Raw genomic sequence first — 26767 nt, 5'->3', positions numbered from 1 at the left:
TTCTGAGAAGTCTAGGGTAAGCAAGAACTAGCAAAAAAATATGATGTGCTTGTAAAGTGTTTCTAAGGTTGCAATATTGTGATTCATGTAAGATAAATATTTTCCTTTTTGGGAGGTTGGTTTCTACTAAAATTAAAGCTGTTGGTAGTAGGTAAAACTGATTATTTTTTTTGTTAATTGGGTGTTTCTGCAAATTTTATCCCCTAATATTTATTTGGAAAATCAGTTTAGATAATTGGAGGATAATATGGTTGTACTGATTGGTTTAGTAATAGTTTTACCTAACTGAAGTTCTCTTATTTTAATTGTACTTTCAGTGAAGAGAAGGGTATTTTCTCTACTCAAAACTCAAATTCTGAAATGATTGGTTAGACAGTATCATAGTGGTGTTAGGAAGATGTTCCTTGATATGTTTCTGGGTTTTGTTTGGTGTGTTTATCTCTGCGATTCATTATTTGGCATATGCATGCCCGCGTGTTACCTGAAGAAAATGGGTCAGGGAGATCTCTAGAGCTGAATTCCTTTTGGGTGTAGGCTGATTAAATCCTTGAAATTAGCAGAGCTGTATGCCATGTACGCCTGAATTTGTCTCACATTTGACTTGAACACTTTTTACGTTGTGTTCTGTAGATTTTTCTTAACGAATAATGGCTTACCAGTTACTATAGTAGCATTTTATTGTGCATCATTGATAGTTAATGCCAAAGGGAACACCAGTTTAAAAAAAGATCACATCATATAAGCAAACGTCTAGTGTTGGGTTTAGAACATAGACATTTTATTGAGGTGGGTGTCTCACCAGGATTACTGTGTGACAGTAAAGTAAATGACAGTTCCGTGTTCAGTGTGATATGAAATAACAGATTTTCCTATTGCCGGTACAGTTATTACAGCCCTGCTGTTTTTCAGCACTCTGTCTAGTATTGGCAAAATTTGCAAGAAGAGTTTGTAGATATTAACAGTTATTAAAAGAAGTTTTTAAAAGTAGCACAAGAATACCTAGACCGTAAGCTGGCATTAAAGCAGTTTGTATAAAAGTTGTTTAAAAAAAACCCAAGAAACCCACCCTGCCAAACCCCCCCCAAAACCCACACAGCAAAAACCCAAATCCCCTGCTCAAATACAGAATATTGTCCTCCAGAAGATCCATGCTTTTAGAGTGGAACCCTCATATCAAGAAACAGAAGTTAGGTGATGCATAGCAAAGGCTTTTCCTTAGGAGTTTGTTCTCTTTGCTGCTTAATTCTTGTGTGTCTGTAAGTTTATGAATTTGGTATCTTTCAAATCCTTACACATTTCCTTACCTAGAAAAAGGTAACTTCACCAAGGTTTTTCTGGAGTGAGATCATGAAAAGCTTTTGTTACCTTTTAGCTGGAATGACAAATGCAGAGTCATACAGTTATACTTCTAATACAGTGTGATACTTCGCCATGTAGTATAGTATACCCAAATGACCTTGAGTGCTTTTCCATGTGAAGTAATTTTCCTTGAGCCAAGAACAGTATGCCATTATTTATTACTTACATCATGACTTGAGTTTAGCACAGATTTCAGGGTAGAATTCAAAGAGAATATTAATTTAATACTATCTGATACACTTTGTAAAACAAAAACAAATGTAAATTTGTAATTTCCCTATTTTAGGGACCAAAGATGGTTTTAGTATTGTACAGTATATACTTTCTAAAAATCTAAGTTAAGCATTTATTACTCTACAGAGACATTATTTACTGTTTGGATTATATAGAAGGGAAATAAAGTAGCTGTGAGAGACAGCTTAATTTGAAACATTGATTCTCCACCACCCCACCACCCCCTGACTTAATTTTTACATAGTGTATTGAAGAGGTGGTTATATTTTAAGACTGTTACCCAAGACTGCAGTTATTATAAAAAAAAAAACCCCACAACCCACCTCTAAAGGAAGAAATAGGGTAGAAAGTTTAAATTTTTTTTTTAACTTACTTAGAGAAGTAACAATTGCTTCTCCCAGGCAGTTAGTCTTGCTTGTAATTGCTGATCATATAGGGATAATTTCTTTTAGTCCTTAAGAGTGCTGTTTAGCTCCATAAAGGGACTCAAAACTCACTGTAAATAAAACTAAATTAAAGCTAAACAGTTGAATCTTGTAGGAATGGAATGGTAAAAACTGTAATGATTCTGATTAATCCTCTTTCATCAAACTAAGCCCTCAGATACACAGTCTGCATGTATTTCTGCATGTAGAAATGATGGTAAATTTTGCAACCTATGCACAGGAGTCAAAAGATTCAGCAACAAGAGATGATTGGAACAGCAGTGTAATAATTGTTGTATAGTGTTGTAAGAATATATGTTTTCCTCTTAATGCTATGTATGCTCAGTTTAGTCAGCGTTAGTTCATCATACGTAATAATGTACAAACTGCCTACAACAGGAGTTTCTAAAATCATAATTAAGAACTGATTTGATTATTTCATTGCTTCTTAGTCAATTTGATTCCTTCCTCCTCTCCACTTGTTTCTTTCATTTCATTCATGCCTCATCTGTATTAGGTTTTAGTACTTAATTTTTGTTAAGCCTTCTTCATTGATCTGTATAGTTTCTGCTTCAATATAAGGAGGATAAGAATACTGTGTCCAACACCCTTTTGCTTCAGTATGGTACTCTTACCTCCTATGATAGCTTGTGATGTTTGCGCTGGATGTGCTGGGGGAAATTTTATTCTTTCCCCTAGGACTTTGGAAACTAGTATGTGTTTCTGCGTAAGCTTTCTGGTAGGAGCCACATGCTTAGAGGTTGAGAAGATTTAGAGGTTCATCTACCTCTGCATTTTTTGAGAGACAAAGTATTGACTCTAGAGATTTGATGCTTATATTTCAGTCTGTGCTCTTCATCATGGGCTTTGTTTTCAGAAGCATGGCATCAGCAGTGAGCTGTGACTTGGAAGCAGCTTCTCATCTTTTGCTTATAAGATGTCTCTTTCGTGTGAATTTAAATAAAATCAGTAATGTGAGGTGCTCCTCCATAGGCTTTGTCACATGTGTTTCACTGTGCTACTCATGATACGATCTGTAACTGTTTTAACTGGTTTTAATTCAGTGTTGGCTCTAGAAAGAAGAGGGGAAACCTGGGGAAAGTTTCCAATCTTCCCTAAGATAATCTTTACTCTTTTTTTTTTCCTCCTGTAAATTATTTCATACTATATGATGATTGCCCCTTCCTAACACAGAATTACTGGTTCTTAAAATGCTGTGGAACACAGCAGGAGACTTGATCTGCTACAAGCTGCATGTGGACTGTTAGGAGTGAATTAACCACTAGTTTTCCGTGAACTTTAATAAGGTCCCTAAGCAAATTTGATATTTGTCACCTTTGTGCTATTTTGGGGACGTGCAGTCACAGCAAATGCTTATATAATATGTGGTTTTATTAGTGCAACCCTTTTCCCCCCTCCCTCTTCCTTAGTCCCTGTTCTATATCTGTTATCTTCTTGTCTCATGACAACTTTGTAAACATTCCTACTTGTTCGTTTTTGTGAGGGAGAAAAAACCCAAACCTCAAAATAAATGAGAATAATGTTTTTAGGGCACAATATAAAAAAAACCCAATAACCAACCCCAAACTTAATAGCAATTCAAATAGTGTAGAAAGCAATGTCTTCTCTCTTACTCAGATGAGATACGATCAGCTTGGTACATGAAAATCAGAGCGTAACGAACAGGTCTTATGCTGAAGGCTCTGGAGCCAAACATCTTCAGCAGGTGCTTAGGATAAATAAAGGTAGGCACAATCTGATCCTGAATTTGAGATACAATAAAGAGTGAGAAGGAGAGAGAAACCCAAACTTGACATTTAATAGTCCATTGCTTTCAAAATGATTTGTGAACATTAATAATCCCCAACTGCAGAAGGAAGGATTACTTCTGCACTTTATAGAGAAGGAGAGAGAGACACCTTGAATCAGCAGTTAAAAGTAGGTGTAGAAGTGTCTCTCTTCCGAACTGGGGCTGTGCTGGCTGTGTAACACAGTTGGAGAGATTCTACACAGACTTTGTTAATGGTGCATCTTAAAAGCTGAGGTATGTTGACAAACTGTGTGATTATCAAATAACTTCTGCTCAGCAGAAGTGTAGTAGTTGGTTCACAGAGACCTGCAGGATGTAGATGCTTGTGTCAGAAGGGCTCTGTGTGTCTAGAAGAAAGGAGACTTCCAGACTAATTTCTGCTCAGTCCCACTGAAATGAGAAAAGCAGTCATGTAGCATTTCTGAAAACTGGGTACTTAGTTCTTGTTGTTTATAGGTTTTATAATGGATTGTTTGGAGAGCCAACAAAGCTCAAAAGGACTGTGCAGGTAGAGATGTTGTGTATGAATTTCAATGGCAACAAAAGTAAGACTTCTAAAATGAAACTGAAAGAGGTACAAAAGTCAGCAGAATGTTTGAAAGTACTTTGTAGAAATGATGCCATATTCCTCTCTCTGTTTTTAACAGAGGGAGTTGGTTAAAAATGAATTTATACAAGTAATCAGGAAATCTCTGAATGCCACTTTAGAGTTTTTCCTGGTCTGTTGTTTTCCCTGTTAGCCACTTGGCCACCTGGGTAGATCTGTTTGACAGTGTCAGAGTGGTGCTGTCCAGCCTGAAAGGGTTCTTTTGTTGTTCTGGTTGTATTTTTGTGTTGTCTTTTTAAATCTGTCTATAATTTAACCATTTGTATTCTAAAAATAATCTTTAAATAATCTGCTTACACTGTGATTTATGATAGCCTTTAATTTAGAGTATACAACACAATCTAATTTTCTTTTGGGATATGCAGCTTTCAAAAGTGTTCTTATATATGCCCAGAAATGAAAGTTGTCTATTTATCATGAGAATGTGATTAGATAAAGTTACCTATCCAGAATCCCAGTGCAACTCTTCCAGATGTGCTGGATGGATGAGTTAGTGAAATTGCCTTTTAATCTCTATGGGTTGATAAATATTTTTTTATAACTAGCCACAGATATTCCTTTTTAAATTATACTTGGCAAACAGAAGATATTTAATTTTATATACAATATACATAGTTACCTTGATTGACATATTTATAACATAGAGCTTTGTGTTTACTATGAAGGTTTTATCTGTATACCATGGACTTCATGGGTAAAATTTTTAAAAGCCAGTTAGGATATATGGAAGGATATGGAAACTATCTTCATTAATTCAGAATGAGGACATAGGAGCATTTTAAAAAGCAATAGCCAGATTGTATTAACAGAGTATCTGGGTTTTTTCTTATTTTTTGATTGGGGCTGGTCCCTGCAGCTATTTTAATAACATCTGGATGTGAGTAACAGAATGAAATATGACCATCTGCCTCTTCTGACTGTCATGGACTATTGTCTGGAATATGGGAAATTTCAGGGTATTGTATTTGTTTTGCTTTGGACAAATGTCTCAATAGACATATTTAATTAAAACCTTCATGTGTTTGAAAGAAAATACCCTCTCTTAACTAGGCTGATTTATCACTTTTGGTAATCTTTTAATCCCAAAAGTATTACTGTCTAAATATTTTTAGTAATGTTACATTTATCCTGATGTCTGCAGGTTAAAGTGGTTTTGGCTAACACCCTTTTATTACAATTGCTACCTTCATTTTTTTACTGTTTATACTTTAATCTTGAATGTTTACTGGTTTCTACTTGTTGGCTCTTGTGGAGGGAAAGTATATCTTAGCACTACAGTTCATCCAGCTTTAACTCATACATCACAGTTCTGGAGTAAGAATATATTTTGATTTATATATTGTGGCCAATTTATTACATTTAAAAATTATTTCTATACTTAAGACACAACATTTATGACATAATATAACGAATGACTTAGCTAATCATTATATCTGTCTAGACTTACTCTCTTCTGTGTTAGTGTCATTTTGAAACTATTTGTATATGTTGAAGTTTGTAAGGGTTCAGGAACCCACAATAAAATAGTAAAGTATGTATTTATTTCTCACTATAATGCTCAATTTTGATTTGAAAGTTGACACTTTGTATGTCTTTTCACAGAATTGTAAACAAATACCGAAAAACTGCTTCACCTAGGGTGCCTTCCATGTGTGGTATAAACACTTGTCATTCACAGAAATAGAGATGTAAATTTATTAAACCAGTAAACACTATTTTTGTAACGTGAGTCACTAATGCATCTCTGGCTTCACTGTGCTTTGTTTCCACTAATACTGGTTTTAGGGTTACTGTAGTCATTGACTCCCCTTTGTGCACTAAATAGTAAATCTGATCTCATGGCGAATCAAAGGATTTGTATCACTTTTGCTCTGCCTTCAGCTGCTACCTGAAAGATGGAGATAAAGGACATTGCTGACATGAGCTAGAAGGTATTCCAAATTTATTTCCTTGAGACTTGTGTAAAGAGATGCTCAGTGTGGGATATCTGTATCCTTGGTGCTGATTCTGGGTCTTGTAGAAAATGTAGCAGGCACAGCCTAAACATTCTGATTCTAGCTCATAGTCTGGTTTATGGTGTCCGAGGAAGGTGCATCCAGGCCTGACTGAAAGACCTTATCCCTTGGGGATATAGGTCCTGTAGTGACAGATTTAGTTAATGGTTGGACCAGATGATCTTCAAGGTCTTTTCCAACCTAATGATTCTGTGATTTGTAATTGCCAACAGCTCAGAAGTATTAGTTGAAATAGTGGCTTATAATTCCATCTCTGGCTGAGCAAAGGAGATGCAATTTTCCTTTTATCATATGAGCACAAGTCTGCTGTGTAATACCCTTGGTATTTTGCATTTGAAGTGAGAAAAATTGCAATGTTTTGCCAAGGAATATCTTAGAAGCATACTCTTCTGCGTGTGAATACAGAACCTGACTGTTGTCCTTACTCAGGCAAAATTCCCCATTGACTTAGGGGACTGCAGATCAGGTACCCATTTATTGCCAAATCCTGATCAAGGATTTGAAGAATATCTCAAGTTAGCAAATGTTCATACAGAGACAATTTACAGCCTTGAAGTCATTTCACATTATTTTGGTAAGTGTTCTTGAAGTTCTTAAACTGCACACAAGGCCAGCTGATGACATGGACGCTTTCTGTAGTGGTACCTGCCGGCTGTGATCGCTGTCTTCTCAGTATCCACAGCTGTAACTTACAGCTGTAAGTGTGGCACCTTCCAGCTCTGTATGTGAAAGCTGTGCTGTTAATGCTCGGCCAATGTCAAAGGCAAGGTAACTCTACAAGAAAACGTAACCCCAACTTGTGTTAACACCAGTGATGATTTCTCAGTATGTTGTGTGCTTCTTTTCTGTTGGTGTTTATGCTAAGCAAAAAACACAAGCTGAAGAATTGTAATTGTCTTGCAATACAGAAAGCAGCCTTGTTTTTAAAATCCATACTGTTATAGCATAATTTAAATGGTGTATTTATCAGTTTTAAATGTCATTTTGCTTTCCAGTCTTTTGTATATGGGCACAATACTTTTTGTAAATTTTTTTATTTAGTTGTCTTTCTGTCTTTTTTTCTTTCTGATATTTGAAGATTTGAGCTCTATGGATTTTCATGGTACTCTTCTGATCATGTCTTCATAGTGGTAAAAGTCTGTATTTTTGTATGTAGGGAAAATGGTAGTTTTCTAACACTTATCTTGATAATATAGTATGGAATCATTTGTGAAGGACTTCCTGTTTAATAAATGGACATATTAAAGTACAAAAACATTGTCTTCATTTGTAAAGGCTACAGATAAACAGTATACCAAGTGATGTGGTGGATCAGTTCGTAACCCGGTAAGTGCAGTTGCTAAAAGCCCTTCTTGTGCAAGAGGCTCAGGGCTTAAACATCAAACCAGCCAGCCCAGTCTGGGTTTTTGTGACTGTGCCTCTGACAAGACAGACTTCATAGATGCAGGATTTAATGAAAAACCATGTCTATCCTTGATGAGAGGTGATACGTAGCAGAAAGCACATGGAACTGCTTTATTGCTAAAGGGGTTGTGGTGGGTTTGCTCTTGTGGAAGTTTCTCCATCTGGTACACGGTAATGGGCCGAAATGCTAGGGCTTGTGGTTTGCAGCATTGTGTTCTGGGCTGAGAAGGAGTTTTGGGGCTGAAATGCCAGAGTGGGTGGGTAGTTCTCTGCCACCTCATGGGCTGTTGTTGCAAGGTTGCAAGTTCTACTTTGATGGAGTTGGGATCCGGGTGCTTCAGGTGTGAGGTGAAAGCTCTGAGTTAAGCGTGAGAACTGCAGAAGCACATGGATGGTTGAAAGTGGTGTGGAAACTTTTTGGAATATGGATGATGCTCTTAAAACACTGCTTAGGGATAATGTGTGTGGGGGGAGGTGGACAAAGGGTGGAATGGTTGAGCTTTTACAGAAGGATTCCTTAAGGAGAGTGACGTGCTTGTACAACTTTGCTGCTACGGGATGGGCCAGTTCATTTTGCCTGTGTGGGGCTGTCAGCACTGGTAGAGTCTCATCTCTTGTGGTGGTACATCCATCGGACCTGCTCAGAGATCAGGCCTTTTAATTGATGCTGTTTAAGAAAAACAAAGAATTAAAGTACTGGACTTTAATGCCATATTGCTGCTGATGTTGTTATCCATGGTGTTCATTGGTTAGGAGAAGCTTTGTCAGCTGTTGAATTAAAAAAATAGAGTTTATTCTGTCTAACTTTTAAATACTGAATATTCCTTCGGTCTCCTGGGAAGCCTATAATTATTTCTTATTTAATGGATTCGGCTAACAAAATGTGATAGCATCTGAAATATATAAAATAAAATCACAAAATTCATATTGGAATAGTTTTCTTTTTCAAGAAAATAGATTGAAAATTAACTTTTTTTTTAAATACACTTTACACTTTTTGGGTAGCATTGTTTTCTGACATAGAAGTTTTACAGAACACTCGGAGCACTGTGAATTCTTACAGTAAAGGAGGAATTTGTGTTGCAGTATGGATTTTTTTGATGCAGTCCTGTTTATTTATAAGAAAAACAAGAGATGGTGTCTTTGTCCTGACTTCTAAACCAGTACTTCATGCTGAAAGTTGTCTCGAGCATCTTGTAACAAGATTTGCATTCTCAGTGCTTATCTAGATTTCTTCTGCTTACTTGATGAGTTCTCTCTCTTTCTCCATGCTGAAAAAAAGATTAGAGGATGGCCAGGTGGAGCTGCTCGTATTTTTACATATGCATGGTGATGACTATCTTGCATTTGCTCATTTGTATCCTGGTCTTTGGAATGAAGCCACTTAATTTTATGATTTTTGATCTCTGACAAGGTTGGTAACATGCACTGTTAGTGTTTGGTTACAAGTACATACTCACTTAATGATACAGGCTGTTGGTCTCCTAGCAGGGGAAGATGCAGCTATAAAACTCAGGCTTAGAAATTTGCACAATGAACACTTACCAGAAGCATAATGAATGAAAACCATATGCTTGTTGTGCAGAGCATTAAGTTGTCTTCTGCTTTCCGACACACCAGACTGGTGGAAGCATTCTTCTCAAATACCACACAGGCTGAGATACACCACTTTTCACTTAGTATCTTGGAGATTACTTTGTCAGTTGGAAATGTAAGACTTAACCGAGCTTTGAAAGGTATCAGGTGAAAAGCAAAATTAAGTGGAGCAATGGAGAGTGTTAAAAGTCTGGACAATTGAGCCTCTTAGAAACTAAAAAGGTTGCTTGGAAAGGTCTTTTGAATTCCTTATCACCTGTCCAAAATCACCACACAGGACTGAGCAAACCATCCACAGATAAGTATAAAAGCTTTTTGAGAGGAGGAGGAGGGAGAGACATCTTCAAACAGTGTGAGAGCTGTATGAAGTCATTCCTCTGTGATGCTAGCTGATCATTTTTCCTTCCTGTTAGTGGCTTTGATTCACAGTGTGTAGATCATAAGACTGCTTGCATTGTTGCACATAGATGTGTTCCACACTTGGTGCTGGAAACTCTCATCACTCCCTAGGTTTGTCTGCTGCTGTGCTGTCTAACAGGCACAGGAATTCAAAATGGGAATTGATGCACTTTTAACGAAGGCTTATCTTAGCCTGTACAGATTTTGGAAATGGCTTCTGTTTGGAACAAAAAGAGATGATGATTGTTTGATAACAGTACACTGAAATAAGAACTCAATTAGGACTCCATGCTGCAGGTGTAGCATTGTGCTTGTGTTGTGGATCCTGAATTGCAGAGAAAGCAGTGCTCCTGCTACTTTGTTAAGGAAAAATAAGCAAACAAATGCAAAGGCCAAAAAAACCCAAGTAGACTTTCCTCTGCCTTATACCAGACTCTGAGCTTAGTGCAATATTGCTGGCAGGAGATGAACCAAAGATTGAGTCAGCCCGACATTTCCCCCCCACTCCCCCAATCAGAATTGGATTTAAAGTAATTACTTTTAATTGAATTCTCTTTTCTGAAATTATATTTATAAAAGTGTATTTTATTTCAGTCATGGGAACATACTTTCAAATAAAATGCTGGAATCTTACACAAGTGCTTGACCTTGGGAGCAAACTGCTTAGAAATAAATGAAATCATCAAATACTTGAATGCTAATAATTAAATTCTGTGGACAGGCAATTCACTGCATGCCTGCTAAAGCAGTCTTGAAGCATGTAATGAGCAATTTTGTTTGCCTCTTCTGTTGATTTTAGGAGTATTCCAATGTGAAAAAATTATTAGAAAATGCTCGCAGTTCTTGGCTTGTAACATGTCTGTGAAGCGTAAACCCAAAGGGGATTGCTGTTCACAATGTTACTAGCTGCCAGGTAAGAGCACTGGATCTCCAGTGTCTAATAAATATGCTAAAACTAATCCTTGGTTAAATTTTTACACTTACGCATTGAAGATGAAGTGTCTCCTCGCAAGCATGAGTGACTGGTCTCCAGCGCTGGCTCTGTGCTATTGTCACCTCCCCAGCACCCGCCATCCTGCCCGGTAAAGTTTCTTGAAGCATCGTTGCTCTCACTGGTCAGAGGCGAGGTGGTAAAACCAGGTCTTAAAGTAAGTAAAGACACCCAACACTTCTATTAAAAGAGGTTTAATCCATCATGGTTTCTAAATATTAACCATGTACTAGTTTCCAGCTGTGACATGCAGTACATTTTTTAATTAAAAAAAGAGAAATACAAAACAATTGAATATAAAAATGAGCCCAGGTCCCCCGATATCCCAGTGTGTGCCAGTAAAATATGATAACAGAAAAGAAACATGGAATTTCATACAGGAAAAGGTCCATAGAGCTATTTCTCATAAAAGCATTTCACATTTAGAAGCAACCATTTGTTTTGCTTTTATTCTCTCAGTGGTCTGGAAACAGGAGATGCGGGAGCTGCCTGTCAGACAGCTCTGAACCTGGCCAGCACCTTCCCAAGCCCCTGCTCGCTCCTAGGTACCGTGTTCTGCCTGTTAGCAGCCAGCTGCTAGCAGGGAATTGGAACCCAAGTGGTAATTTTGTTTCAAAGGAAATCTGCCTTTATTGTTTTATCCCTGTTTTTCATTTACTCTGTTAGTACCATCTGCTCTCATTTTAATTAATCCCTGTTAAGGCCACCTGTTCTGGTACTAGATTAATTTTTGTTAAAATGTGTACAGGTTTCTTTGAAATAGACCTGTTTGATGCCATATATAAGGAGCACGCCATGCATTTTCCAAGCAGTACACGTTCATGGGTGGACACAAATATTTCAGGGTAGGTTGTGCTCCCCATGAAACTACCTTTTGCAAATTCAGAAGGCTTTTCACCTGGAATACTAGACCATGAGATAAATCATGTCCTTCCAGGGGGAAAAAACCCAAACCAAATGCCACACACATGCCCTCCCCCAAAAAGGGTCGGGGAAAATTTCACTGCAGACGTTCTTTAGTTTGGAGGTTGGTTTTTTGCCTTTTCACAGTGGGAAGGATGTATTGCCCTCCTGGGGTCCAGGTATCCTGAGTTTTACAGAACAGTTGTCTGTTTTGCAAACCCAGCGGACGACATCCAGCTCTAGCTCTCACGGGAGGGCCAGCGTTCGCAGCACAGCGTGAGATCAGACAGTCATATCTTGTGCACAAACATTTCCAGGCTTCTGCAGGCAGGTACTGTTGGATGGTATGTGGCCAGCCTTCCCTACCTGTATGTGCAAACACGTACAAGGGCTCCCACACAAATGGTAGGAAGGGTGCTGGTACAAAGATGCCTCATCTGTTCTACCTCTGCTCTGTGGTGGAACTGCGGAAGATGGGAGTGATCCCATCCAAGCAGCTTAAAAAAGTGATACTGAATATTTGATGAAGCAGCTACCCTGCAGCACAGTTATACTTTTGAGGTTTATTCTTACTGCAGATTTCCAGTTCACTTTTTCTTGTTGCAGATAGGCAGTAGATATAAATGTACTGAAACCAACATGATAACTATAACCTTCAGTGCTTGAGATAGTGGAATATTCAGACTTCAGATAAAGAAATACTGTTAGTTAATCAGGAAAAATACAAATAAAGTAGAGGCATTGTGAGCCTCCCTTCTTTGGCACAGCAAGAAGTATAAAAGCTGTAAGAGTTAAAGATTTGGAATTAAGAAAGCATATTAAAAGCTCCGCTTACACGTTTAAAATACCATGGTCCCGTTTACTCAGTACATTGTAGTGCTGAGTAGAGAGGGGCAGCAGAGAATTGAGATGTGTTATTTGGACACAGACCTCTCTGGCAGGTTGAACTACTGTAAAATCCATAGTTCTGAAGGAACGTCTAATGCATTGGGAATTATCTCCTTTTCCACATCACTGCCCTGTCTGTGCTTTGGTGATTCCATAAACAGTGAGGTGGAAAGAGGATACCAAGGTTGAAATAAGGGAGATATTTCAATTGGCAGTGCATTCAGCAAAGAGGAAAGTGCTTGATCATCTTCCCTTCACGCTTGGCTGGTGTTCAGTTCTTCAGTCTGAGTCAGAATCGGAGTCCTCATCTGAAATTTAAAACAAGGAACAATACTGAAAATGAAAACTGGAAATCTCCACATCAACTTTAGCTCTTGCTGGGAGCTGCTGCTCTTCAGCAGGTGTCTGCTTCAAAGGATGTGCCACATTTAGGAAAAAACTCCTAAAATGACAGTTCTTACTAACATGATGGAGCTTTAAATTGTGTTTCAGAGGACTTGAGAAATGCCCTTAGACCACTACAACGTAGGTAACAGTTCAGATGAAGGAAGTTGCAGAGACAATATTGTCAGTGTGACCACCAAGAGGAAGTCTGCTGCAGACACGCTTCCTGTACTCGAGCGTTGCCGTGTGCTGTGGGTCACCCTTCTGCGCTGCCAGTCAAACGTATCTGAAAGCCAGAAGCTTTAAGATGTTAAGAAATCCTGACAGGCCTACAGAGGTATGTCTTGCCCAAGCTCAAGACTTGGCTTGCAAGGAAGGGATTTCTGGCATCAGCAGTTGAGAGCTCCAGTGTGAACAAGAGTTTGGTGCTGGAGGAACAGTGCTGCAGGACAAAGCCCTTGCATGGTCAAATCATCAACACAAAGCTGCGTGACTGCTTGTTTGTAAGTTTATGTATTTGTCTCTCCAACTCCATGGAAATTAGATCTAATCTTTAGCCTAACTTTGTGCCCTTGTCACCTGATCTTCTGAGGTCAGTTCAGTTTGTGGGGATAAACAGTTTTTAGTCTTAACAGTCTGTTTCCTATGAGCTGTTCCTTTAATTCTTCCTTTCTTTGTCCCTCTTTTTGGCCTAAATCTTCAAAAACACTTAACAGTCTACTAAAATACCTAGAAAACACTATGTTAGAGTGACTATATACCTTCTAGGGTTCTGTACATGTCCTGAGTATTTGTTTTTGAGGGTTTTTGTGGGTTTTGGTTTTGTGTGGGGTGTTTTTCAGGGTTTGGGGATTTTTTGTTTGTTTTTAAGTGTGGAGTCTTTTTCATCTTTGTGGGTGCACTAACTAGTATCACATGGGCATGATTTGGGCTCCTGGGTACTGCAAAATAGCTACCTGTGTCCTGACTTGAAATGGGTTTGAACTCCCAACAGCAGGTCCCTCTTTTTATCTTTGAGTGGATCTCTCTGATTTGAGGTAGACTGCACCTTGTATATTAGAAAGACATTTGGTAACAATCTTATTAATTTTACACTGTGTGGCCCTTGGATTTCAAGGCCATTTTCCCACAGATTGTCAAAGCTTGACCCCGAATAAGAGGTAATCATGACGAGGAGCTGATGAAGAGAAGAGCACTATTGGAAATAAAAGACTGTGGACTAATGGATGTTAATTATCAAGTTATCAAAAGAAAAAAAAAAAAGGTAGATGTTTGTTTTTAAAGAAAGACATGTTGGCAGGAGGAAAAAAGTCTGTGCTGCACAGTAATTTCTATAATTGGATTGAGGCTTTTCAAAACTAGATGGTGCAAAACTCTGAGAAACTTTACATTCCTGACTTGCTAGTTATCTTTTTTAAATCACTGAAATTAGTTTTATTTTAAGACTAAGCAGCTTTGTAATTCAGCATAGCTGTGTCATAGAAACCAACGTAGCCAAGAACAGAAACTGTTTATTGAGCGCTCTTGCTCCCCTGTGAAGGGTGAAATGGAGAAGAAAATCTCACGTTACACGCTAGTATAACCGAAATGGGGAATTTTACCTACCTTCTGACTTGTGCCCTTCAGGGGAATCAGAACTGCCTTGCTTGAGAAAAGTAACCAGGTCATTGAAGGTTATGTAGAAATCAATGGCGTACACTATCGTGGCTACAAATCCAAACACCTAAAATGGCAAAATAATACCCTCTTTAACAACAGGTCATGTCCATCAACGACAAACCAAGATAAGTCTAACTGACAGAAGAATGCTTAAGAAAACTTGGGCTTGATTTATTTTTGGCTTGTGCCTTTCTAAAAAGACAGGGAAGGGACATGTCTCACGACCCATCGGCATCAACTAAATTGCAGCTAATTTGGGAGCTTGAGTAGTGAACCCTGCAGCTGCTCTATCAGATGTGTCCTTAGCCCTTCCCCAGGCTACATCCCTCTCTGGCTCTGGGCACGTTCTGAGCATCACCACTGCCCCGTGTCAAGAGCTACAGAACATAACCTGCACCTCCACCATCCCAGGGCATCTGTTTGCCACCAAGAAATCACCTCAATTTCTCTGGAAATAATTTGTTACTGCTTTGCAAGGAGACATGTCTGTAGCAGTGAAATAGATTGAGATAAAATGATTCTGGCGTTACCTATTTAGTGTCAAAAGAAGCAGCAGTGTGGCAAGAACAGGCTGGTTTTCAGCCTGAGAAGCTAGAGTAAATGCTACGTTGCATTGCTCCATGTCTAAACAGAGTGGCAAAGATTAAAATAAGGTCTTTGTTTTGAAATTGTGTATGGCTTGGGATGGTTTGGTAAGGCTGGCTGGCTAACACTACTGGGTATTGTTCTTCCCTATCTTTTAAAATTATGCAGATTTTATTTATATTGCATACATTATTGATGCTTAGAGTCAAGTTGCAGATGGTGAGGCTGTATCCCATTTCTGAACACAAAATGCTGATGGCAAAGGCTCTCTCCTGGGCAGTCTGTGTACTGGAGGGTAAATTGACACTGCTCTTGTTTCAATTCATCCAAGTCAAGTCAAGCAGTAGGTGCAGGAGGTTGAAATTACTTATTTTAGACTGTCCTTAGTAGTTACAGGTTTGGTTATTTTAATTATTATTATTCCCTCAATTCAAGGATCTTGCAGGAGAATCTTGCAGGAACAGAGAAGTTTATACTCCCTGTACAGCTGGTGAAATTAAAAAGCAGAATAGATGCCTTCCCTAAGTTAGTACAGTTAACACTGAGCAGCACCATCAGAACGAAAAAACTATTCACTGATTCAAAACACAGTTTTCTCAATAGCTGACCATTTCTTCCTTGCTTTAGGCAATCTCAGTTAATTGAAGAAACTTCTGCTACTTGCAACGGGGTCAAAATCGAATTGTTTCTAAAGTATGTCCATACGCACTTCTCCAGAATACTTAAGGGGAAAACTCGCGTCTACTTACTCCTGCTGCTTTAGATGCTCCATCGTTATATTTTGAGACAGCAGCAATTGAAATGGCAAAGTAAATAATGGCAGCAGTGACGCACCGCAAGAAATCCTGTAAAATAAGCAATGTTGCATTCTCAGATTAGTCATGTAATTCCAACATACAAACTCCTCTAAGAATTATTTCAGAAATGACCACTAAAAACCTTTGTTGTTGCATCGGTGGACTTGCCTGATGCTGGAGTGTGACTACAGCCTGGTATTTTGTAGCGGATGAATGGCTCATCTGGGAAATATTTTTACATGAGAGATGACCAGAATCCTGGCATAAGCTTCTGCTCTTACAGATGTTGGTATAACTCCTACTTTTAACATGCTTATGTCAGGCAGACCTTTCTTCAGGCTGAGGAGGGCCACCTTTCTGAGATGTCTGGAGCGCAGCGAGGGCTCTAATAGAAGAATCATTTGAAATGCCTTACAAACTTCATCTTCGAGCAGAACTCGTGGCAGCAAAGACTCTGTTCCCGTGGGGAACAGGCGTGCGTTTGCTTCTATATACAAGTTGGCCTGTCTGTAGGAAGTCCTCGTTTAGGAACTAAACACTTTGTTTAGTGTTTAAAACTGTGATTTATACTTCGTATGTACACTTGTAACTCCAGCAGCTCGCCTGGAGTGAACGTACCTGCTGCTGTCATTGACAGGGGTGTTTCTGTGGCTGAGACTGCAGCTCTGCAGGGCAGGGGCCATGCGCTGCAGTACGGGCAGCGACGTGCTGGGGCCAGCAGTGTCTCTGAGCTGTATATTAAATAAAGAGCTGGGATTCCCAGAGTGAGCTGGAATAATGGTATCTTGACCTCTGTTGACAGTTAGATCTGCCTTTTCAGAACAGAGGGGTAAGAAAGATTCTGTCTCAAAACACAAATCCTGTAAGAAGCCTGACTCTTCTGAAGTCGGGCCAAGGTCAGTTATCTACATTCTGCGGCTGGAGTATATTATGGTGGTGGACATAACAAACATATAAGTTGGGGTTTTGTCTTAGTTCTGGAATCAGCTGCGTGCATAACATGGGAAAACAATGGAACTGAGGTTACCAGCTGAGAACCACGCACTGTCATAGTCAAAGTCACTGCTATTCCTTTATCCACCAGTGGCCATTTCTCTACTGTTGAGAGCTCTAATTCAAATCTCCCTATGATGAACTATTGCTAGACTGTACCAAAAGAGAATCCAGATCGGTTAGATGAGCGTTTTTTGGAAGTATCTGTGCTAGACAGACGGTCCCTTTGGAGTGTGTATTTGAAGCAACAGAGACATCCAGTGGCCAGTGTGCAGTAACTGCCTGCAAGTACCAGCCTGAAGACGCCCTGACTAGCCACTGGTTTCCTCTGTGTGCATGAGCATCTGCAGACAAGGGTTGCCAGGCTTCTCCCCTTAACAAAAGTAGCTGTCACTTTATCTGTCAGTATGACTCTGCATCTCAACAGCACTTACCTGAGAATTTTAAAACGTTTTAGTAAAGTACATGGATTACTATATAGCGTGCCTCAGTTTCCCCATTTGTAAGGGTAGCAATATTAAAGGAGCCCCCAGCAGTGGTCAGACTTAGTTAGGCTGATGTTGCCTGCTTCTGAAGATCCAGCTCTGAGCCATTTTCTGGGAATCAGGTATAAGTTCTGTGCTTTAATAAAACCATACTTTGTGTCAGCACCAAGAAAGCTAGAGTTGTAGCATAGCACAGGTTAAAGAGTGCTTTAGGCCCTTCTGAAGGGAAGGCAATCCAGACAAGTTTCTAGTAAGGGGGTGAAGTTGTTAACAGTCAGCCTAAACTCCTGTATAGTCCCTTTTACTCATGTTATACTGTACAATTAAATCTCTGGGTTTATATTGCACATTTCACTTACCATCAAAGGCCAGTAGAGTCCTTTAAACTTCTCATTAAGTTTGGAGGCGTAGGCAAAAAAAAGAAACAGGGCCAGCAGAAACTCTAGGAGTGGTGCCATCATGAAAGAGGTAGCTAGAGATGCAATATAGCAGATAAAGATGATAAATGACAGCACCTAGAGTAAAGGGAAAACTAGTTATTCACATGGAATAGCAGAGCCTCAGGCAGCTGAGCAGCTTTGAAGCTTTACTCTCCCTGCGTATTTCTGCCAGGGCTGCTGGTGATGGCATATCTTGCTTCCTACTTTTTTTTTTTTTTTTTTCCTTGGGCCAAAGGTATTTTCTTGTTTAGCATGGAGTAAATCTGAAGTAATGGCATTTATTTCAATGCATGTGAAACTGACTTTCCGGAGAGCTCAGTGGATTTGCACCTCTCTGAGTGAATAATTAGCTCTGGATTGTAAACAGCTCTGACAACATAATTCTGAAAATACTAGGGCATTGCCAAGAAAACGGAGCTTTAAGCTTTCAACTGTGACAGTTCTCATTTGAAATCCAAATCGCTGCTCAGATAGCCCAAAGTAACTCAGCATTTATAATCTTCTTAGAGTTGAAAGAAGAAGTCTGCTGTTAATGGATAGAAAAGAGCTGAGAATTAATTATTCCGTGATTTCTGTAAGTCTCTGGTTCTAGTTTTCCAGTGTAGACAGTTGTTTTAGAGAGTAACAGCACAAATAACTCCCATAGATTTGTTTTATCTGCATGATGTTTCCTAACTCCACAAAATAATAAAAATGCCGTTTGTTTTCCCATTCAGTTAGAATACCTTCAGAATATGGCTCAAAATAGAAATTTTCACAATGAAGAAATGGCTAAAGGAAATGCATTCTCACCTAAACTAGACACTGCTGAAGTGCTGTGCTATGCTTCTGAATTTTGAGCCACTGTATTTGTGAAAGTGGGAGTTGAGGGAACTATGGAGAACCTTAAAACTTTCAAATGATATCCTGGGAGTTGGTCACCTCCAAGACGTGGCTCTGACCCTACTGCTCCACTACCTCATCTAACTGGTTGCTGTTTTCTTCAAATCAGCTTAAAAAAAAAAAAAAAAGTAGCTAGCATACCGAATAAAACATTTTCTGCAAGTGTGAGTGTTATGTGCTAGTTTACACACAAGCTGCTCTATTAGGCCTCTCCTCTTGGAGACAAATCTCTGCCTTAGCAATGCTCAGAGATGCTTTTGGTCAACATAGCAGTAGGTACTGCTTGAGCATTAGGTTACAAGGATTTTTTTGAACTTCTAAATTTTAAAGTGGGACACTGACATTCTCGCTCCTGTAATACTGAAAATAGATGGAGTATTTTCCCCCAGGTGGCATATCAAAAGGCAGATGTGGCTTCTTGAAAAGCATGAATGTTTGGACTGTGATGATCAATGCATGCGCCTCATTACAGTTCAGATCTATGGATTTCTTTGCTTGTTGCTGCCATGTTTTCCTGGCAACCACCTGTACCTCAAAAAAAAAATAAAAAAAATTCATTATTATATCTGAATGATATGGCTGCTATAATTAATTAATAATTACTCCTATGAGAGGTCAGTGAAACCTCAAATACATGTATCAGAAGAGCCCATTTAGGTTTAGGGGGCACCTGAGCAGTTCAATCCCGTTGAAATAATGTCTTCATTTAGTTATTTTATTAAGTTATAGGAGTATTTATTAATATTAATTTATAATATTAATGAACTAGCCTTTATTCTAAGCCTGATTTTGGGGAAAGCAGTCAGTTCTTGACCGGGACGGTAGCAGCTGGAGTATATTGTTTTGATCCATTAGTGCTGGGTGGTGAAGTTTGAGAGGATGTGACATTTTTAGTAAGATACTATATTTATCCTAAAGTGCCTGTGCATTGTTCTCATGTCATTGGGTTGTAGGACACTGATCTGGTAGAATACATAGGGTTCACTTCTGCATCAAGGCTTGTTACCTGTCAATATTAACCCTATTTGTTGTTATTTATCCTATTATTACTTGCTGATTGCTTACATGGCCATTTTGCAGGTTTTTTTTACACTTTTCATATAGTGGAGGGAACTCATGCACTGACTGTATCTTATCCTTAACGTGGTATTTTATTTCTGTAACAAAAATGGCAAGTACTGTTTGAAGGGAAATGGATATAACAGAACTTGAAAACTACTAAGAGGAGAGAGGACTTCTTCCTCCGTCCTATCACACCACCTATTCCCTTCCCACCCCCATGGAATAAAACCAGAAAGGACTGGACTTTAACTTTGTGAATCTGCTTCAGTTGCATTTGTGGAACATAAATTAGACATGTTTTCATGTTTTCTTGATTTAAAAAGAAATCACCATGTAGCTAGGACACTTTTTCTTTCTTGTTCTGGTGTTCAAAAATAATCTCTTCCTTTTTCTGGCTACAGGAAAGTGTGAATGCTGAGATGTAGAGAAAGAGAAGCATGAAGGGACAAACAGCAGCCGGGAGGAGACGTGTTCAGGATAGGTCCCACCAACCAAGCCCCTTTCAACAGCAGAACATTAGACCTGAACTAAGCTTGGTAGATCTGTCATAAAAGGATTAAAACCAGTGTTAAATAATCCATCATACTACAGCAGCGAGGGGAGGAACAGAAGCGAATTTCAGATCTGTAAGTTAATACTACACAGCAGAGATCACTTTGATCTTGATTCTGTTTGATACAGAACTCTTGTGCTCTGTCTGCCTTTATACGGAGAAAAAGATTTTCTGTCAGAACTGTTAGGTGAAACGAAGAGCGTTTGTGTTCTCTTAAGATCAGCCTTATGGTAATTTGTGTAACTTAAGTTTCCCACTGTCTTCCCCTCACCCTGATGGCCCAGGGCAGGTCCACGTGGTTTGAAATGCAGTGCAGTGCCCGAGACCCTGCTGTAACACGGCTCAGGATCCAAACAGAAACTTGTTTCGGAGCAAGAGCACACCAAGGGGCTCCTGCTCCATCGTGCTGGTGTCCCAGCGGGATTCCTGCTGGGCTGCAAGGAAAGTTGCTGAAGAGACAAGTCTGAGTATGGCAGCTTTCTAATTTGGTCTGATCCAGAGAACCTGGCATCTGGGGAAATATTAGTTGTCCATTTTAAAATCTAGCTAGCAGGCCAGCTACTTGCTCAGACAAACCGCTTGGTTATTGGTAGGATCACAGCCGTCTCCTGCTGCCTGTCCCTCAGCCCTGATAACAGTAACTGTACTCCTGCCATCACCTTGAGTGGTGGGCTCGAGTCCAGCCCGTCCCAGCTCGCCACTCCTGACTCTACGTTCTGCATGGGAAGTGCACGCCGAGGACACGTTAAAAAAACCCACTCTTGGTTTACAAGAAGTCCCTTGATTTCAACGGAGTAGTGATGATGATCGTAAAAGGGAAAGAATCTGACACGAAGCGTGGTAATTGCTCTCCAGTTAAGTACCACTCCTCATTTTACCAGCATTCAGAGACTGAAAAGGCCCAAGGAAGGTTTTAGGTGAAATACACACCTATAAAACAGTGGACCAGATTTTGAGAATGAGGGTATGAAAATCAGTATTTTTAGATGCTACAGCCTTCATTGAGGCAAGGCTGGAGGGGGAGGCAGGCAGACAAAAGGAAGGAGGTGCCTGAAGGCTCTGTCAGGTGATGGCTGTGGTATTACAGCTTGTTTTTCAGTTTTGGGGTTTTTTTTTTGTCTCCTTGATGACTATATCACAGCCCTGACATGGATTTTAGTGTCAGATCTATTCGGTAATTTGGGGACAGACTGTGTAATACAAGAGCACACAAAGCTCTTGGCTTTAGACAATGTTTCTCATTTCCCATTGTTTAGAGCCCTTGTCTGACAGGTGGAGTGCATGGACTCCCTGAGCAATACAGGATATTATCTATTACTGTCTTTTCTGAATTATGAAAGGAGGTAGATAATCTTGTTATCTTGTCTGACCATTTAGTTGCAGTGCCACTAACAAGCACTTGGTGTCACCTAAAAATTTGGTAATTTAATAAAGATACTCCCACAGTATAAATCTGTGCCCAGAAATAATGAACACCTACCTACTTACTTTCTCAGACTTCAAGGCTTTGAGACAACATCTGGCAAACTGAAAGTTGCTCTAGAACCAACAAACTCAGAAGTAACTTTTAGAATATAGCCTGACCCCTCTAAAGACCACAGATGATCCACTGCACATCACACTTGTTCTGCACCTTTTTTCCAGAAATTGTGTGTTTAAAAGTGATTTCAGAGAAAGGTCAAGCAATGGAATCTTGTCATTTTTCTAACAGCTCTGTGCTGGTGCTAAAAAAAAAAAAAATACCAAAACCAACAGCTAGAAAGGAAGTTTGTGAGGCCTAATGCAGTTTTAAGTTCATTTCTAGCATGTTTAAACTCAGAAAGTACTGCGGCTTCTGGGAGGAAAAAAAATGCAGTGTTTTCTCAGTTTTGTCCATTTGTATTTACACTGGGGGTTTCTTTTTCCCTTGGGATTACATCCTTGGCATTGATAATAGCTAGGACTCTGAGTTGTTCCTGCAATGCTGTTGAAAGTTTGGTGTGATTGTTGACAGCTTCACTGTGGAGGAATATTTGGATGCGCAAAGCTCTAGTGCAGTAAAGAACAGAACAGGACCCTTTCATAGTCTGGCAGTGATAAGATCATAGAAAATCAAGCCTAATTTTTCACTGAACACCTCTTTTTTTTTTGTGGGAATGGGAATGTACTTAAACTTCCTGGGTACTGTGTTTCAAAATGTAATTTTCTCCCATGTAATTATTGAGAGAAAATTGTATTATTGTGTTGCTGGGCTTCTTAAACTGGCCAGGCATTATGAAGTTATTCTTTATCATATAATTAATTTGCAGTTTGAGGTATGAAAAGTTATTCGTTACAATGGTTAGAGAGCACTGTGCTGCTTAAGGGAGGGTGGACTGCTGAAGTGCTGAGGTCATGGCAGAGTATGAAGGCGTCTGTCTCCTCTGTGCAGGGAGAACAGTCCCTCCGGGGACGTCGGGGATGATGCAGGTGCCAGGAAGCAGCTGACATCACTGCACAGTGCTACACACCCCCCAGTGCCCTCTGCGCGCTGCTTCGCGCCGTCAAAACCCTGCTCCTCGTTTCCCCTCCACGGAAAAGAACAGGTTTGCTTAAACAGTTTTAAAAGTGGCTAGCGGTGAACTCTTTTGGACGAGTGCATTTTGTTATTGTTTACTGGCAGAGAGAGAAATGACACCACTTAGTGGTCTCTGCTATTCAGTTACTACTTCTCCGTTGTACTTGTCATGGAGCGGAGGTTCTTGGTTCCCCCAGAATGAGCTACACGGGTTGCCTTCTGGCTACAGACCCAGAGAAAGGCAGAGGGGTCTTCTTCAAAGGAGGCTTTACACAGAGCAGCTGGAAGTTTCAGTTGTGAAGGTCAGTTCAGAGAAGACTGAAAAGACAGAAGACAGGAAAAGAGGAGAAAAACAGGCATAATGATTTCTACATCCTTTGTGCCTTATACAGGACAACCTTACATATTCACACTACATTTTTATTAAAAAAAAACATGTAGTGCCACTATATACGGGCTATAGGAGACTAAGGAGATGCCAATTAAAACAGTCACCAGGACAAACACAAAAGCTTGACTGAAGTAGCCAGGGTGAGCAGCAGAGTGCGTAACTGTGGATCTTGCCCAGACAAGCTCTGGTGGCAGGTATGAGAGTGGCTGTTAAACGGTTCCAACATAGGACAGAGGCAACTGAAAAAATGTATTTCTTAAGAGGGAAAAGAGCATGGATGAGATGCTGCCCTTCAAGACAGCAACTTGATTATTCAGGAAAAATGAGTAGCTTAAGAGATGAAGAGTGTTAAAATACATGGAAGAAGTAATGGTATGGGGAGAGAATAGAAAGGAAAAAAGAAAGAAAAATTAACCTGGGAGATAAAGAATGGTGATTAGAAAGTGGAGGACCAAAACAGAATAAATAGGATTAGGAGAGACAGCAAAGCTTATACATGTACTTGATGTTACTGCTTCTTTGTGGCTGTGTAGCTATCCCAGGTGGAATAAAAAATTAATAAGGCTGGAAGATCAAAAGGAAAATGAGCAGGGGGGTGAGGGGAACGTCCTTCTCTGAATAAAATTTGAGATTATAATTAAGCTTCTAGCAGTAATCAGCTTCATTGCCAGCCTAACTTGTTCTAGAGGAAGCACCAGAGTTCCCAGACCTGATAGCCCACAGTTTACATGATGACATGAAAATTACACCCGAACGTTGTAAATATGCATACTCGCTTCATGTGAAAATGTGTGTAAATGTTATTTTTAAAAAGTGGCTGTAGCAGTTTCCTTCAGCCTGAACAGAGCAACTGTTGCCGGCAAGGGACAGGGACACGCTGGCATCAAGGTGGCAGGTGTCATCATTTACAAAGTCGGAGTCAGTCCGCTGTAACTCTTAGCAGCTGAAGTGATCATTTGCCAGCCATTTCTACTGGGCAAAACAAGACTTTTTAATGAGATTACTTCCACCAAGTACACAACCAGCACGGTTGCTGGGCTGAGGGAATTTGCTGAAGCCAACTTCTGTTCCCTTTCTGCCACAGACTGAAAAAGAGAAGTATAACCATCTACCCCAGTCAAGATACGTTTGCAAGTTGCTACTTTGCTTCGGTGGCAATATATTTTTCAGTATGTGGTGGTTTGTTTTTTGAATGTTGAATAAACTAACTTGGCATTTCCTGTAGCTGAACAGAGAACTTCTGCTCTACCTGCAGAGATGCCAGTGCTTGAGTGTCTTTAAAGACAGAAATAAAGCACATTTCTCAAGACTTGCCAAGCGATGTGACAGAGGTGTCTGGTAACAATGAGAACCCCATTTTGTTTCTGAACAAAAGACACTAGTAAAAATCTGTATCTCATGAATATTATTTACATACACTTGTGCAGAACCCAACCCCGCCCCACATGAATACTGTGTCAAAGAGGAAAAAAATCAAACATTCAAGACAAGAAATACAAAGCTAAAGATGAAACACAGATTTAAACTGTGATAGATTTCACTTGGACTCCTTCTCAGTTATTTGGCTCTGCATTTCTCTAATTGTATACAGACTGGATTTATTCTGGGGTCTTTGTTGCCTTCAAGGATTTCTTCTGGCAAAGCTGAGACAACTGGAGAGAAACTACCGCTGCCTCCCCTCTGCCAGGAAACGACATCCGAAGCACGTGGGCTGGCCTGCAAGTAGCACACAGAAAGCTTCGCTGCAGCTTGGGCAGATGGGATTTTAGAGCTGCTTTCAGCCAGCCAAACCCTGAGGAAGCCCTGAGTGGCCTTACAAAGGATAAATCCCTGTTTTGTCAAGACAGAGGAGTTTTTATTACTCCAAGGAGGCATAGTCAGTACTTCTCTATGACAACAAAAGGGTGAGTCTGATTCCATGACCAAAACAGTATTCTTCAAATAGGTCATCATTCAGAGATGTTAAAGCCAGGCTCTCTGAAAGTCATAGTTTACTGGCTCTAAGCTTGTATAGGAAATTCCAGTATATGTTTTAGTATGTAACAAACACAGGTGCCAAAGGAGCAAAGTTAGCTGGGCTTTGCTATCTTCTAAACCTGTGTTTTTGTAAACTACAGATGCTGTATGCGTGATGGGGGCTACCTGGAATTTTTACAGCATGTTTTCATGGAGCTGACACAGCCCGTGGCCCATTGCTACCCGGCCTGAGGCCTGTGTTCCCCCCCCAGAAGTCACCCTCACCTCCTCTCGAAGCCAGCCCCGTGCCCGCAGCCTCACAAACCCACCGGGCTGGTAGAGAAGGGCCGGCCTGAGCCTGCCCACGCTGCCGCCTCCTGCCCATTCCTTCCCTTTCTCAAATGTCCTTGTTTCCCTCCCTGAGCTAGCAGAGGGGACAGCCAGAGACACCTCACACCTCTAAACAGCGCTCCATGTACCTGACGGCTAGTTCGGGCTGTCCCGGTATTGACTACCTGCTGTCAAAACTCCCGCTAAAGTGACAGAGAACTTAGTGTTTAAGCTTATCATTATTTCTAGTATAAATGATGTTGAAGGTCTAATTTCAATCAACTGACTTCCTCTTAAAATTTAACTTTTGATTGTGAAATACCCACTACCCATGGGGGTAAGTTTTTTTCCTCTTCCCTGCCAGGGGTGTACTGTTCCAGCCGTCAGGCTTTAAGCCTTTACGAGTAAAATACCAGAAAGTGTTACACCAAAAATCAAAGGCCTATAGTTATCACCAGCTCCCATCTCAGAACCTGGACCTAAAGGGAGAACTACAGTATGTTTCTGGGGGAGCAGTGTGTCCAGCGCCAGACTAATGATTATTATTTGGTACTTTCACGGGAAGCTGCTGGCTCCATAGCAGGGAGCGAGCGCGTCCCTCTCAGGTCTGGGACAGCTTTGGGAGCGCTTGGGACAAAAGTTATGAGATCGTGATGCCCTCTGTAATGCCGTACATCATAAACTAATGAGTAAGGTTTTTCTTGAGCGTTCTCAGGACAGGATGGCTTGTAAGCCATGCCTCCCCCATGGCACGGGGAGACCGTGCCAGTCGGGTCGGCAGCGGCCGCTGGATTCACAGCGCACGTGGAGCGCAGGCAGGGCCGGTTTTAACTGACGAGGGGCTCCTGCTGCCGGGAAAGCGCTGCGGGGCCTTGGAAGCTGAACGGGACGAGTACTTTGGGTTCCGTCTGCTCCCCCTGAACGCAAGCACCTCCGCGCTCAGCCCCGCGCTGCGCCCCCCGCTGGCGGGGCTCCCCCCGCTTGTGCGCTCCCTCGGGGTCGGGCAGACGGGCGGCACCGGCCCGGGTCTGTTCAGCTCAGAACCGGGCGGCGCCCCTGCCCTCCGCCGGGGGTGACCGGCAC

General features: G+C 40.5%; 1 protein-coding gene across 1 annotated transcript; it reads right to left on the bottom strand.

Moving 5' to 3' along the window:
• Positions 1–11030: 11030 nt before the first annotated feature.
• Positions 11031–18132, bottom strand: CMTM3 (CKLF like MARVEL transmembrane domain containing 3). Its single transcript, XM_026856899.1, has 4 exons — positions 17894–18132; positions 16009–16104; positions 14621–14738; positions 11031–12939 (listed from the first exon to the last, which is right to left on the bottom strand). Exons 1-4 carry the CDS (start codon positions 17993–17995, stop codon positions 12911–12913), a joined length of 345 nt encoding a protein of 114 aa, XP_026712700.1. The 5' UTR covers positions 17996–18132; the 3' UTR covers positions 11031–12910.
• Positions 18133–26767: the final 8635 nt, after the last annotated feature.

The sequence above is a fragment of the Athene cunicularia genome (assembly GCF_003259725.1).
Source record: "Athene cunicularia isolate RWA chromosome 11 unlocalized genomic scaffold, athCun1 chr11_part1, whole genome shotgun sequence".
Lineage (NCBI taxonomy): Eukaryota > Metazoa > Chordata > Aves > Strigiformes > Strigidae > Athene > Athene cunicularia.
Note: the sequence above shows the minus strand (reverse complement) of the source record. Positions and strands in the feature narration are given on the sequence as shown.